At 37.0% G+C, this 16,667-nt stretch overlaps 1 protein-coding gene across 8 annotated transcripts in view; it reads left to right on the forward strand.

Annotated features, from left to right (window-relative positions):
* Positions 1-16,667, forward strand: part of NTNG1 (netrin G1) — a 352,858-nt gene that overhangs the window by 272,996 nt on the left and 63,195 nt on the right. For 2 of the 8 annotated variants that reach the window (XM_032638688.1, XM_032638689.1), the window contains exons 6-7: positions 4,269-4,334; positions 6,640-6,699. The exons of 3 other annotated variants lie outside the window; for them this stretch is intronic. In XM_032638688.1, coding sequence (XP_032494579.1) covers positions 4,269-4,334; positions 6,640-6,699 — 126 coding nt within the window. Of the gene's footprint in view, positions 1-4,268; positions 4,335-6,639; positions 6,700-14,743; positions 14,912-16,667 lie in introns of all 8 variants that reach the window. 3 more of the 8 variants (XM_032638685.1, XM_032638686.1, XM_032638690.1) reach the window with 2 other exon arrangements.

Consider the following 16,667-nt stretch of genomic DNA (forward strand, 5'->3'; position numbering starts at 1 on the left):
CTTTCTGGACAATAGTATTAATCAATGTAGGCCCTAGAACCAGATTATTCCCTAAAGTAATTTGTGTCTTAAGTGAGATTTTTACATATCCAAATCACTTGCTTTGGGAACAATTAAGATTTCACAAAATAGGGGGAGCACGTTATTACCTCTACTTCAATTCAGTAAGAACTGTTTATACTACAATAATATTTTTATTACAACAGCAACCACAAATAGAATAATAAGAGCTAACACAACATTGTAAATCAACTATACTTCAGTAAAAAAAGAATAAGAACTGACATTTCTTAAATGCTCACTACCATGACAAGCAAATATTGACTCATTCATTCAGCCTTGACAACAACCAGTAGGTAGTGTCATTATCCCGTTTTACATATAGGAAAGCTTAGACACGGATAAGTTAAGGAGCTTGTCCAAGTGGTAAAACTGGGATTTGAATCCAGTCCAAGCTCTATTTACATGCACCATATCTTAAATAATATTCCCCTAAATAGATATTTCCTAGGCTTCCCATAGATGTAATTTGAAATTTTAGCAATGACAATAGAGTAACAGCATAAGATGGGCATTTCAGATATTTTGTTTCTTTTTAAAGGGGGCAGTGGTTGAGTATGTAGTCTTGGTCTCCATATTCCTCAAGCCAAAGTCTTTGGAGATCATCAAGATGAGTTCAATCCATTTTCCCAGATGTATGGGACGAGGGTCCTTGAGAAGTAGGGATTTCCATAAAAGGCTATTCTTGAAGGATTGGCCATCTACAGTCCCACTGGACACATATGATAATCCCTCCCCTTACCTCAGTAATAATTTCTTAACTCCAGTTTGGGTTTCACTATGACAGTCAAAGGTCCACAGTTACAATGTGCAGCAATAATTTTCCCTCCACACAGGGGATTCTTAATCCCCTAAATCCCCTAGATTCTCCAAAGGGCCTGTGCTTCATTCCAACAGACTTCATCCTTCTGTGAACATTAGTGTGACACTGCTAGGCCATTGAAGAACCATTGGAGTGTTGGGATTTAATGGCTGAGAGAAACCATGGAGATCTTTTAGTCCAGCACCTTTATCTTACAGGTAAAGAAATTGAAGTCCAGGGAATTAATAGCCAGACAGCTACTCAACAGAACTGGGACCAGATCCCTTATCTTCTGATTCCAGGGACCCTTTGCCTTGCAACATACTACCACTCTGAGACCTTCATATGACCCAAAGATATTCCTTAGTTAATTCATGAAAGAATGAAATTAATAAATTCTGCAACAGTTCACCTAGAAGCAATACCAATACCTTTGATGTATTATAATATTTTTTTGTATTTGCAATGTCTAACTACTCGAAATAAGCGGCCACTGGCTAAAAGTTCTCAGAGGCTTCATGTTACTCAAAGACTTTTATTAGCATTGAATATGATAACATAGAATTTGTCCCAATTATACAACGAATATACACTCCAATGTGCCTAATTTACTTCTGGGAATTAAACATTTGTTAGTAACTTTGACTGAATATTTATATGTGCTAGGATCTTCGAGTAACAAGAGTAGCCAGACAGTAACTGGCTAATTTTAAGTTGTTTTCTTACTTGGCCTTGCAATTATAAAACAAAATAAAAATTAAAATGTGATATTAAATTAAAAATTGCATGATGACCAAATATTAAAACATGTAAGCACAGACAGTAACATGCTATAGAAGCTTAGGGTCCACAAATTTCAATATTTTTTTTTTCAGGACATTTTTCCTCCCAAGAAAAAGACATCACGCATAAAACTTTGTCCCACTAGAGATATGTATAGATTAGATTAGGATTTCCACGTGATGACTGCTGGTGACTCTGAGTTTTAAGTTGTCAGGAAGGTTAGGCATCCCACATAATGAAAATCATTTGGAAAAAAATGTCTAATTATATTCCCAAGCAAACAAAAAAGCTACACTCTCCCATCCCCCAAAAAACTATCAGAAGTACACAATACAGAAGAAAATACCTGCCAGGTAGGGATCAGATTGTAACTGAGGTGTCTATCTTGATAATTTCATACAGGTCAAGTAGTTAACAATTCAAAAGTAGAATGACCTACATTAATTTTTTACACATGTAGGAATGTCCTCAAAACAGAACCTTAGCATCCTAGGGAAAAATCATAAAAGAGTATACTAAAATATAGGCGTAAAATATTTATTACATTAGAATATGGAATAAAGCTTAATTTATAAAATTAATTTTCAAAGCTCACTTCTAACTTTTATTTAGTATAAAATTTTTGTCTTTACTTAAGTTTTTTGGCAAAGCTTATTAACAAAATGATAAATTATATTATTACTTTCATTTCATCAAGAAAATCAAGCCACTGAATACTTAACATTAAGTTTACAAACATCACCCCACATATGACCTGTATTTGCCTCTCTTACGGAAAATGATGGAGGGAACCATTTAAAAGAACTAAATTTTTCTTAATTTGATGCTAATAATATAAATAAATATATTTTCTATATAAAACTATAACAGTGGTTTGAAATCTCTTCTAAATAAACAATTTCTAGGGACTTCCCTCGTGGTCTAGTGGTTAAGACTTCACTTTCCAATGCAGGGTGTGCAGGTTTGATCCCTGGTCGGGGAGCTAAGATCCCACATGCCTTGGGGCCAAAAAACCAAGACGTAAAACGGAAGCAATATTGTAACAAATGTAATAAAGTCTTTAAAAATGGTCCACATCAAAAAACCTTAAAAAAAACACCAATTTCTAGAAATCATTTGTTTTTCAAAAATGATCATTGCAGTTCAAGTAGGCTTAACATTCAGTCAATAACTTGAATCTTTTGCCTACATGTTACCAAATATCTATTTATTTAGTAACACCTGGATACAGATGTGGAAACTTGTTACATTCTTTATTCATTCATAAATTTTGATGGATACAGCAATATCAATATTAAGATTTCCTTTGCTTTTATGTGTATACACACACACATACACACACAGAGTAACAGTAGATCAGCTTTTCTAACAAATGTTAAAAAACCAAAGTCATAGTGAAAGTTCCATGTCTTGCAAGAATGTTATTCACTATAATCTAATTATGGAGGAAGCAATCTGATAATACCAGTTTACAGTAGCCTAGCCACTTGATATCAATTACTCAGTTATTAGATATTTTCTGAGGCCTTCTGGAAGGCTTTGCCCTTCCTCAAAGAGATCCAATCTAATTACAGAGACAAGAAATAGACATAAAATGTAAACTAGCAATATTGAAACTTACGCCTATCCACATTATCAGTGAGAAATAAGGAGCACATAAGGTAGCATGCTATAGGAGTTTAGAGGCAAGAACTCTCCTTGTGGACTTGGGTGGTCCCAAAGGACCACACTAGAGTTATGGTTTTGAGTTAATCTCAGTGAATGGTAGATTTGAGTCATGAAATGACTGCTTTAATTGTCATGGCCTATGTACCTTAGCAAAAACAGCTTTAAAGCCCCCAGTCCTAAAGCTGGCTCTTCTTCTTTTCCAGAGTCATTTTTTTTTAATACAGGTGAATCTAAGAAAGAAATACCATTAATTCTTAAATTAACAATGCTTATAATTGGATTGGAACCAATAACTTTAGAAATATATTTTGAGCTAGACACATCATGAAAATATATATTAAAATAAAGAAAATATATATACACCCATACATACAAACCTTAGATATGATCAGAAGCACCTTGGACTATTCTCCTTAAGCCAGAACCACCAGTCATCTTTCTCTTTCTTTCTCTGAGAAATCGCATAAATAAAAATAGGAAATAAATCCACTTCTTTGCAGAGATAATGGCTCACACTTAAAACATACCCTAAAGAATCTCTCCTGAAGACTAATGTAACAAGCTCGTATCTGTAAATATAAATTGCAGAGAATGGAATCCTCAAGTGAGAAGTTATTTCTTTCCTGTTATCTTCTAGTTTCAGGCACCAGCTTTATATAACGATTTGAAGCTGAAGTCCCTGTTTGGTTATTTGTAAGAACACTCTACTTTATTGCACAAGTTAATGTATGTAGCTTTGTTAGGGAACAGGCTATATATTTAATGTCCATTCAATGTTTTGGGAATCATCAATTGCTTGCTCTTGTTTGGTGTGGGAGTATGTTTTGTTAAGTGCATCACAACCAAGTTAAAAAGCAGATGTGTGGTTTGTGTCTTTGTCCATATAGTTTTCTGTTTAGACCAAATGACATTATAGCTGAAAGTAACATACCCTGATTTTTCCTGGTGCATGCAGATCCTCCAAAGTTTAATAGGATATGGCCGAATATTTCTTCCCTTGAGGTTTCTAATCCAAAACAAGGTAGGAGCATGTAAAATTCCTACTGATATAAAATCCCACATGTTTAGGGGGAAAATCCCATACTCTATTTTTTAGCACTAAATAAGAGCATTATCATAAATGCCATGTCTTTGAAAGAATCATAATTCAAATATTTTTTTCTAATATGAAGTATCCCAGAAATATTATAGTAAAAGATGTAGAAAAAATTAGCATAAAAGTTACAAGCACTTTATCAAATGTACATTGAATGTCAGCCATCCCAAGAGAAGCCTAGAGTTCGGTTGCCATCACAGTGGGGAGTATAAATAATATATCATAAAAACTTGTGAGTGACACAGGTTTCCTTCCACTGTCTCACTTTTGCTTTGCTTTGGTAAATTGGCTGTTACGTCAGTTGTATTGAGGGTCAGGGAAAATACATAAAGGCAGTATTGCAACCCCTAAAAGACCTGTTTTTGTTTTGTTTTTTCGACTGTCGTTCCTTATTGACTGAAAGGAATTTGGATCTCTCTCTCTCTCTTCCCCTTCAATGTCACAGTGTATTTTCTCTGCTGAGGCTTTCCCTCTTTTATCCTTTATGAATTACCAATAATTTCTGCCAGGATTAAGAACAACGTGTTTTCTCTCTGTCCTTAGAGCAGTAATTATTTTCTGACTTCTAACATAATAAATAAATAAATGAAAGAAACTGACAGACAGCAGTGTGGTTACACAGGAAGAAATAGAACCTTTAAAAACTGGCCAATAAAATTCATAAGATTCAGTGTAATGTTAAAATTACATTAACGTCTAGCCTATAGATATACATAGACGTATATAAATAGTTTATATTAAAATAAAGTTGTCTTCTTTTGCGTCCTTCCGTCTCACAAAAAAGAGGCACATCTTTGGCTTCCACCTTCCTTTGTTATATGCAGGATGTTCCTTTTAAGCTCTAATGAATACAGATGGAGGAGGAAGTGAGCAAAAGGAGGAACCAGGAAATAGCTGCTAAGCAAAACAAAATATATTAGCAATTTGTTGAGGAGTCAAATTGGAAGGGCTGCATTTTCAGTCCTTGATCAGAGTGATGAAATCAAGACTGTCCTAGATACATATATTACTAGCAAATAGAATTAGCTTAATCATCCGATCCAAATGAATTTTTTCAAGTTTCTGCATACATATGTGGAAGAAGAAATACAGATCAAGCTCAACCCATTAGTATAATTCTGTGAGGATTGTGGGAAGGTTTAGTGGCTTTGTTCCTCGGCAAGTTCAATGAGAGCATCTTCAGTGAACTGTCACTCAGTATTTCCCATTGAATTTCATAGCTCAACAAATTATACAAGACAGGATCTAAGACTTAACACTTCTCCACAGTAAGTTTTGTGCTGAACAAGATTATGCATTGTTTAAAACCTGAAACAGACCCATTTAATTATTTTGCTATGTTTTCTGTGAGTGTCACAAGACTAAAAGCTTTCAGAAATATCTTTAGTTAATGCCAGTTGCACTTTTTTAGAATGTGGGTAAAGAGTTCAAATAAATTTATTTGAGAAGCTCACAGTTGAATAAAGTGCTTGAACTTGACATTTTAGCTAAAGGTGCACTTTCTAGCAGAGGTCAGTTCTGTGCAAACATAATTTATCTGGTCAACATCTGCAAAGAACATCAGGCTCTATCTTGTTTTTGCTATTTTCACAAGCAACACTTCAGGAACAATTGGAAAAGAAAGGCAGGCAAACTTAGAAATTCCTGCCATTAACACACTGATATCATATACGTAATAAATGTTGAGAAAAAGACTACATTTTTGAAAGGTGGACAGATTCGAGGTGACTCTGAGACTGAGATCCAGATTCCGCTGAATGGTTGACCATTGTGACTATCTGTAATGTCTAATCAATTCAGCAAAAATAATCTAACTGGTTTATAGGTAGATGAGATTACGGGTACACAGAGAGAAAGACATGGTGAATTGAGGCAATGATATTGCTAAGTAACTCAACAACACAGCTACTATTTTAAGAGAAGAACAGTAGGGGATCCTAATATCCATATTGTTATTGGAATAATCTCTGCATAACTGCGTTCTTGATTTAAATGGTAATTCTTTTTGCCTCTGAAAATAAAGCTTCTAAACTTTATTACTGACAAGGTCAAACCATTTTCAGCCAAATACAAGACTTCCTTTGTGATTGAAGCAAACTCCCAGAAACAACAAATGCAAATATTCTCTTCATTTAGGGCCACTTTTCAAGCGGGTTGATGATAAGTAATTACAATTTGAACGTTTCACTATTGTTTCTAATGTGCTGTTCATTCTTTTAAACCTATCCAGTTGCTCCCAAATTAGCTTTGTCAACAGTTTCTTCTGTTCAAGTTGCAAACCACAAGAGAGGTAGGAATTCTTGGATTCATACAGTGAGTTCATGGTGTTATGTGTTGTGAAACATTGCACTGTATGAATCTGGAATATCTGTGAAGTGTACCCATCAGCTTATTGGTGAGGCATGTTGACTGATAACGATCAACACATCAAATAGTACTGAGAATGTCCTCTGTAAGGGGAAAAAAAATGCTTCACTCAGAAATTTGACTGCTGCAAATTTAAAATGCTGCAATATTTGTTTTCTGAAAGATTAATGTGTGAACAAGAATTATAACACTTTAGGTTCCTGTTTGGAACATGAATGTTAGAGTATTAACATTGTTACTCATTTGCATTGAAAATAAGGAAACTCACTTACAGTGAGTTTCAAGGATGCTTTTCATGAGAACAGAATGGTAGGTTCATGTATGGTGCCCATTTGACAAATGAAATACCTTGGAATTTCTACTTCCAAATATTGTTTGAAATAAATTTGAACAAATACCAGTGAAGAGCTACACTGGGTTAAGCATTGATTATGACCCAAAAATAATAGTTACGTTACTTTCTTTAAAAGGAAGTGAGCAGAATCTCATCTGTGACTCATGAATGGCCCATTCCAGCTAGCATCTGTCATTCACAGACTGAAGATTTTTCAGGAAACATAAAGACTGCTGTTTTTATTTCACCATTTTCCTTTAAATGTCCTATGTGACAGGTGTGTCTTGTTTTCCACCCTTGACTGTTGGGTATATGCCATGTTTTAGGGAGTTTTTGGTTTTTGTTTTTTTTTTTCATGAAGCACCTCTTACAAAGAAATATATTTATTAACAATACCTAAATTTGGTTTGACCCACTTGGTGAAAATGACCATAATAGCTTCCCTATTCCTTATTGAAAAGAGTCAAATCATTTTCCAGATTTTAACCAACTTGAATTGTTCCTTCTGTGTCGTATAGAGAAAAGGAGGAAGCTGGTCAGAAAATGGGAAAGGGAAACCGATGATATTTAAACCAAGTCTTAAAATTTCCTCACAATGTACTTTTACATATCAAACATTGGCAGTGCCCTTTTGAGGGGAATCCAAGTGGATTTGAAATTTGGGGAACTAAGTTCTTTAGGAACAGAGCAGCCACAAGTTCATAGGGTGTCAAGCCTATTTTGGACATGTGTGCATATAATAAGCCAGTCATTGATATAATAAGCCAGTAGGGATGTCTCTCCTTATCTATGATATGCAAACCTACACAGAGAAACCAAGGAGGTGAAGGAGAAAGGAAGCATTAGGGACCTCATAGAGTCCATCTTTTTTCTGTCATATCAAGCACTGGATATACAAGAGGACTCTTGACCTGAAATTTGACCCTGTATCATTGAATCTCTACTTTCTTGGGGTCACAGCACTAATGAGATCTGAACACATTTCCACAGGCAGGAAAAAGCCACCTAATGAAGTAGATTTATCATAGAATAATCCAGATTGTTATCAAATGATGTACATGGAAGGGCTTCAAAAGCTACCTAAGGTTGCAAGACAGAGTTGGGGGTGGGTAAGAATCAGCAAAATGCTGCAGCCACTTCATTCCCACCCTTGGGGGAGGCCCCTGGAGGCTTGTGACTTTGCTAATGTAGTGAAGGGAAAATACTTTATAAGAATTCTAATTCCTTCAGCTTCTGTCTATCTAAAGTCTTTTTTTCCAAATCCTTTCTTCCACCAGCTCTGACTTTGAATAAACTTTCCTCATTTGGCCCCAGCATAAATAAATAAACCTTCCTGTGCCACATTCAGAGTACTTTATCTTATATTCCGTAACATATGTCATATTATGGTACATTGGTGATGTAATAATGGAATTAGAGGCAACATGGGGAACAGTAAGAAAGAAGACACCAAGACATTTAACACCCCCCTTCCTATTCTTAACATTCTTTTTCTTTCATTCTCTTTCTCTCCAACCTTTTGTTTTTCTATAACTCTTTCCTCCCCAGGCCTTCCCCAGCCAGTCTCAGTCAGAAAGTGTCTTTAAACCTTAGAAGAGGTTTGGATCTTTCCTGATCTAGAAAGGCAACTTTGAACCCTCCTTCTTCTAAAATGCTGCTCGCTTAACTAGCCAGTTATTACGTACCCTATTATCATAACTGCCTTGTATGATGTCATATACATCAGATGGGGGATTTTGCTCCCCCAGGGAAATTTTGGTTGTCACAGCTTGGGAGTTGCTACTGCTTCTAGTGGGTAGATGCCAGGTATGCTTCTGAATATCCTACAACATATGGGAAAACCACGGATTATTTGGCCTAAGATGTCAGTAGTGCTGAGGTTGAGAAACTCTGCACTGGACTCTTCAGGACTGGGCTTCATGGTCCAACGTGGCTCGTTGGTCTAGGGCTATGATTCTCACTTAAGACTGGACCTCGTTCAAGTTGTCCCCTGGTATAAGGTGGTCCTTATAAATATGCATTGCCGACGCATGCCATGCTACACCATGAAAATGTGCTTTAGAGGACCCCGTTAGCTTGTTTGCACAACAGTAATTAAAACTTGTCTGAAAAATAAAATATAGCCTACAGTGCGATTTGAGATTACAAAAGTATATAAAACCATAGCAATTTTTGGAAATCTCCTTTTTCCTAACTAAACTAATCTGCATAGACATATAGTCAATTTTCAGCTAAAATATTTAATAACTCAGTTATAGTGTGATGTATGCCTGTTGTTTTTCTCAACTCTTTAATATTTAAGGTATAGCCAGACTCTTACAGAATTTGAATGGTGGAGGAATGAATTTAAAAATAACTTTCCTCTGTGTCTTCCTTTGTTTCCCAAAGTAAGATGCCTCAGGATCATCACTGATTCGTTGACATTGATTCATTCATTCGACAACAGTTTTTGAATGCTTAGTATTTTGAGTTCTGTTTACATCTGTGGACAAAATGGACACAGGCTTCACACATTTATTTACACTTAAAGTATAGGGGAGAATTTTTTTTTTTTAATTTAGTCTTCAGATACTCTAGGTTCTACAAAAAAATTAAACAGGATTAGTAAATGTGGGAGGGGGGATTAATGCGTTTGGGTCAGGAGCTGTTATTTCAGATAGACTAATCACAGCATTTTCTTTGAGCAGGACCTAAAAACGAAGTGAGGAAGCAAGTCATAGGGAAGTCTGGGGGAGGAGTAGGCCAGACAGAGGTAACAGCAAATGCAAGGGCCCTGGGGAAGTGCTTGGCATGTTTGCAGAGCAACATGAAAGTATTGTACAGCGAGTGAGGAGGAGAGTGATAGCAATGAGCCCAGATCAATTGGGAATGAATGAATTCAAACTCTGCCTTTTATTCTGAATGAGGCAGGAAGCCATTAGGATTATGGGCAAAAGGATGTCATGACCTAATTTAAGTTTTAAGAGTCACTCTGACTGCTGTGTGGAGAAGACTATCACAAGGGTGGAAGCCAGGGAAGCAGTTTGAGGACAACAACAATAATCCAAGTGTCCTTAACTAAAGATGAGATGGTGAGAGGTGGTGAGATTTAGAATGTATTTTAAACGTGTAGTCAAGAGGATCTGCTGATTGATTGATTGGGGGCGTGGGTAGAGCGGGAAGAGAAAAAGATTGGTGTCAAGAGCAACTCCAGGAATTTTGACCTAAGCAATTGGAGGAATAGAGTTGTCATTTACCGAGACAGATCCGGCTGCCCATGTAAGTGGCAGGCTTGGGAAGGTAACCTATGAGCTCAGTTTTGAACATGTTAAAGTTGAGATATCTATTAAATGTCCAAGTGGAGACATTAAAAAGGCAGTTGAATATATCAGTCTGGATGAAGGCTCACTAGCTAACTGGGAAGTTGGTCCAGGCTGGAAATAACTATTTTGGAAAGGTCAGCATATTGATGATTTATGTAGTCATGAGGTTGAGTAAAAAACCCTGGCTCTTAGTGAGCCTAAAGAGCTAAGAGGTCCAAGGGCTAAGCCCTGAGTCATTTGAGAAGATACAACAGAAAGCAGAAGAGAGGAAGAAGCAATGGTAGGTGGTGAAGGAGGTGAACCAAGAGAGAGTGGTGGCCCAAAAGCCTCCTGGTTCAGGAAGTGTTGCCAGAATGCCCTGAGGGCCCTATTGAAGTTTATGGTCATGAATTTAAAGTGAGACTTGTTTCAAAATAGTTGGAAAAAAACTCCAGCCACATTTAGCTGCTGGGGTGTAGGCATGGAGAAGTGGAGAGTTGAATTTAACCAGGATCAGATTTTCCCAAGAGACTGTAATTGGGGGCGGGGCGGTTGGGGGTGAGGGAGATGAGAGCATATAAAAGGAAGTGATTGTAAGAATGGACCATGAACTCTATATTTTGTAAAAAGGGAAAGGAGGAAATGGTAGGTCAGTGAATTAGAGGACCAAAGAATTATTGAACTATTCATATCGTCCCTTCAGGATCTTAATAAGTTAGTGCAGCTCTAACTCTATCATTAATGATCATTCATGAATTCTGGGCCTATGTGGAATGAACAGTTCCTAAAGAGTGGGAAATTAACAGAAAACTGAAAAATAATACAGCAGTCTAATAATTACATCTGAAATGTCTTGCATTTATATAGTGCTCTCATGTGTTTCAAATCACTTTCAAAGATCTTTTTATCATTTTATATTCTCAAATACACCATGGCCAGAGAAGACAGCTTTATCAAAGTCTCAGAAGAGTCTTAGAAGTTTTAAAGAAATAAAGTTACTATTAGCTCATTTCTTAGGTTATAAGACATTTAAAGTAACCACTTATCTTCTGGAAGAAGTTTGTGATATTGAGTGTTAAGCTGTGTATGGTTTTGTATATAATTATTTATAGAATTTACATTATTTAACTCTCCTATCAAAATTAATAAATTGATTTTCAAACAAAACCCAGAAACAAATAGTGAATGTCACAGAAATGCATACTATTCATTAAATTCAAAGAATAGGTAACAGTGTCTACAGAGATTCATGGATTGGGTCTTGATTGAACTTGGATGTCTACAGACACGTTTTCTGGTGAATAAAGCTTTGTCAGATGAAGCTCAGCATTGGGTGGATCTTATCCACAAAGGAACCATTCAATACTTCCAATAGTATTGGCTACTGGGTAGATCTTATCCACAAAGGAACCATGTTATGAAACTTCTGCAGCCCTGCTCTCTCCCATTTCCCAATGTCATGTCTTTGCATACTCTATTCCTTTCACTGGAAATGCTCATTTCCTCCTTTTTTTTTTTTTTTTTTTTGTTAAAAAAACCTTACTGGCCCTCAAGGAAGATTTAGTTTTAACTTAGTTTTTCCTAATTCTCCTCAAGTGAAATGAATTTCTCCTTATATCACTTTGTGTCTCTGTTTTTGGTTTTGGTTTTGGTTTTGGTTTTAAGCACGTCCTCTTTTTTTTTCTAGTTATCTGAGCACATGTTTATCTTACCCACTAAACAAACTTCTTGACAACGAGGACTTACTTCTATGTGGTTCTGAAAAGTTCCTAGGATGAATTTATGCACATAAAAGATTCTTCTGAAAATATCTGGATTAATTATATTAGGTACACCAAGAATCAACCTAGGATGAGGTTATGTGAAGAACAGTAACTTAGGAGCCTCTTCTAGAGAGGGAGAGCCTGAGGACAGGGTGTGTGCGCCCACGCCTCCAGAATTCCAGGCAGCTCTGAAGAAGTCCTTGGGAAACAATTAGATTTGGGACTTGGGTCTCCTCCCTGCAACTACTACTCTGAGGTGGCTCCAGGCCAGAAGGATTCTCCCTGTTCCAAACCCTCAACTAAGGAAGGTTGGAGAGGCACTTTAGGTTTCCTAGGTAGTCAGAAATGCCGGCTTAAACAAGGTTGAACTCAGGGAGATAGAATGTATGGGGGTGAAGTGCTTGTTTTCTAAGAGAATTTAATTTGGTGATATGTAATTCTATTATTTTTCTTGTTGCTATTATTATTATTAATTTGGCATGCCTTAACTACAGAACTTTTGCAGGATTTTCTTACCCCATCTCCCATATGGCCTCCTTCTTCCAGAACTCTCCTTCTCCCGCTGGTTCCTCAGACTCCCCACTCCCACTCCCCAGCCCTAGCACACATGCACACCATGACAAAGCTAGCTTCCTGTAGAGGAAGGGGCTTGCCTTCAGGAACCTCCCATTCTTCTTGCCTTTCTTTTAAGCATCTGGGGTCTCCAAGGTGCTAACCCTATTCCTGGGTGTCTTCCACTCTTCACCATTTCCAGTGTCCTCCTCTGCTTCTATCCAAATTTGATTTCATTCTGTTGGGACCTTGACCTCAGCTCTCTACTGTAGTAACTGGCTCTCATATGAATGAATCCACACGGTTCTGATGAGTGTCAGTATGTTAATTTATTGGGTTAGCCAAAAAGTTTGTTTGGGTTTTTCTGCAACATCTTATAGAAAAACCCAAATGAACTTTCTGGCCAACCCAATAGAAAAATATATATATATTAATTATCTTTTATTAATTTTATTAATAAAAGATTAATAATTCCTTATTAATTTTGACAACACTTACTCATTTTTACTCTGGTCATCAAATGCAGTGCTTCCAAAATTTTAATCTAGGCCAAAAGAGTAACTCAGTACCTCACATAGTGCCTGACACATAGACCAACAGAATATATTATTTATTGATTGAATGAATAAATTAGCTCAAATAGTGACTGTGTTTGGCTTCCTGGTGGGATAAAATAAAAGCCAGACATTAATGAGAGGGATATTTTAGGCAAACAAGGTTTGCAGTTTCATAATTGACCTTTCTTATAAATGTGAGCTAGGCCTACCCCCATATTTTGAGGAGATGAAACAGATTCCCCACCTAGTTACTTCTCACACATTTTTTTTTCTGTCTGATTTAGTAACTATTGCACCAATAGAGGCTTTGTTTTTACTTCTTTTAAAAAGGTTGAATTAGGGCTTCCCTGGTGGCGCAGTGGTTGAGAGTCCGCCTGCAGATGCAGGGCACGCGGGTTCGTGCCCCGGTCTGGGAGGATCCCACATGCCGCAGAGCGACTGGGCTCGTGAGCCATGGCCGCTGAGCCTGCGCGTTCGGAGCCTGTGCTCCGCAACGGGAGAGGCCACAGCAGTGACAGGCCCAAGTACCGCAAAAAAAAAAAGAAAAAAAAGGTTGAATTAGATTAATGACTTGCTTTGGTTGAGGTGCAAAAGAAAGACAGTCTAGTCACTCTCCACCCTTCCCTATATCTCCTTGTCTAGTTCTTATCACCATCACCCCTAAGCCTCAGAGCCTCCTCCAACATTTTGGGGAGACAAAGTAAAAGCAATCTGAGGGTAGAGTAGCTGCCCTGACTCTTCTTTTGTAGCAGACTTAGCTTGAAACTTGCAAGAAAAGGAAATCTTAAGAGCACTTTTTTCATACCAATAATCTCCCCGTTTTTTGTATTCTCTCTCTCACATAAGCAAACATGCAGATTTGGCCTGATGAAAGGCTTACAGAACTTCATCTTCTCCTCTTACCATTTGGAAAAAACAAAAATAAAGAGTTGTCTAATTGTCTAGATCCCTATTAAATTTGCCATGATTTCTTCTGTGAAACTCTGACTGAGTTACTGTCTTGATACAAATGATAGTAAGACTCAATGAAGGAGCCATGGGTGATGGCAGACTCAGGCCTTAGATGCCTACATTCATCCTTCCTTCTTTTTTAAGATTGCAAATATGAAGAGAAAATGAGGGGAGTGATGCAAAGACAGTGAAGTTTTCAATGTGCAAAAATTAGACTTTTGCATCAATGGAAACAGTCTTCCCAAATTTTAAAAGGTGTACACCTGCAAATGCTTCTGTTCATATTGTCTGCCAAGAATTAACACTCTCCGATCATGTTCCGAATGTCCAATCTTTCTCTCCTGCCTGAAACAGATGCTACTTCCATGCCAGTCACAACCACCTGCGGTCACCATGTGTCATGTGGAATCACATACATGTAATGCCATTCCGCCATCTTTTCTCCACTTCTCATTTTATCCAAGCATGTAGTGTGCTGTTATTCTGCGACTGTATACACTTTGTATACATTTCTGTTCTTCCTTGCAAGATTGTGAATGCTTCGGCCACTCCAATCGATGCAGTTATATCGATCTGCTAAATACAGTCATTTGCGTGAGCTGTAAACACAACACTAGAGGGCAGCACTGTGAGTTATGCAGGCTGGGCTACTTCAGAAATGCTTCTGCACAGCTGGACGATGAGAATGTGTGCATAGGTCAGTTCCATTATAATTTCAGCTATTGTTCTGTGCCTTTCACGAGATGGGGAGCTATTTAAGGTGGAGAGGCTGGTGATTTGCACCACAGCTGAGCCAGAATGAACTTTCTCAATGGAGAAAACGTCCTTGTGGTAGACTTAAAGAATTCACTTGTGCAGATTGAAATCATAGTTGGGGGATGTATTTTGAATCCTTGTCTAATCGTTGCTTTAAAGATGATGAGCTGAAAAGTCATGTTTAAGAGATGAAGTAATTCTCTTTTTTTTTTTGCATGAAATCTTAACACCTGGTCATTTCAACCTGATCTTAAAGCCTTAAGTTGTACACTCAACTTTCAAAATGTAAACTCATTATAAGGTTTTTAATTATAGATACGAGATTAGGACACAAACTTTTGTAAATAATTGGTAATTAACTAATATTGATTTAAAATATTCCCATTTGGAATTGAAAGCCACTAGCAATTGGTAATGTAGAAGTTTGCCTGGCTTTTCCATCCATAGTAATGAAATTCCACTTACTGAATTTTCCTATAGCCCTCAAAAGGAGAAGCAATTTTTCAAAACTATTCAAGGCAATTAATTCTCTTAGCTTCCAAAGTACATGAGCCCTGGAAAACTGGGGCCCCAGGATTCCCTTGAGCATTCTTTCCACCCCCTGTGGTGACTGATCATGTCAAATGGAGAGAACCAGGTGCCCTTCACATCCAAAAAAGCTTCTCCTACCTTTTGCATAGTAGAACCTATCTTTAAGAAAGGGAGCTGATGAAACATAAGAAATAAGAAATGGAATTTCACTTCGTAATGTACTTTGAAGAAGTGCATATATTCAAAATGGTGAAGGGTACATATGTATCTGTTACCACACCAATAGGTAATATATAGGCAACCAATGTTAAAGGTAGATTTTTTCACATAAAGACTAGATAGAATACACAGGCTGAAAATTGAAAGGTGATCTTTTCATCAAAAAAGAAATCAAATCAATCTGTAATTCTGGGATCATTGTTTTCTGATTGGATTGTCAAGCTTATCTAGTTATTTGCCAAGTGTCATTTAAAATAGCTGGACAAGTTTTTTCAGTTAAAATGGGCCAAGTTTTTATAATACTGTTTATGTCTATAGTATGTTCTATTTTTCAAAGTGCTTCCTTATTATTTGTGAATTAGTGGAGAAATCCCTGGACTTAGAGGCTGGAGAGCTGGGTTCAAGTCCCAGTTTGCTATTTAATAGCTGTGTGCCTTAGGTAAGTCGTTGAAAACTCCTGGTCAAATTGGTGTCATGTGGGATGCGCAGGAAACACTTGGTAAACTGTGAACTGACTTGCAAGTATGTTTTTTGTTGTTTGTTTGTTTTGTTTTTACTTAATCCTCATTAACAAAACCATGGTGGTAAGTACTCCACTGATAATTTCCCCTATTTTCTAGTTGAGAAAAAGTAAGGCAAATTGACCCAAATCATACAGCTTTAGTAAAGAGTTAGTTTCCTGACTTCAAAGCTTTTGAACGCTTTCTCCCTACTACCCTGACACAATTAGCAAAGCTAAGCTTGTCAGACTTTTACTTATGGTATGTTTTTAGGATGACAGCAGCAATTCCACTATGAGCTTGTGAACAGAAGTTCAATTGCCTTTATAACATTTGGGTTACAAAGATTTGAGAGTATTAATAAAAACCAAAAGGCACATAGCTGTCTGAATTTTGAATGCAGTTACATTTTGCTGAATGTCATTTGTAAAAATATATAAATGTCAT

Source organism: Phocoena sinus, chromosome 1, assembly GCF_008692025.1.
Source record: "Phocoena sinus isolate mPhoSin1 chromosome 1, mPhoSin1.pri, whole genome shotgun sequence".
Taxonomy (NCBI): domain Eukaryota; kingdom Metazoa; phylum Chordata; class Mammalia; order Artiodactyla; family Phocoenidae; genus Phocoena; species Phocoena sinus.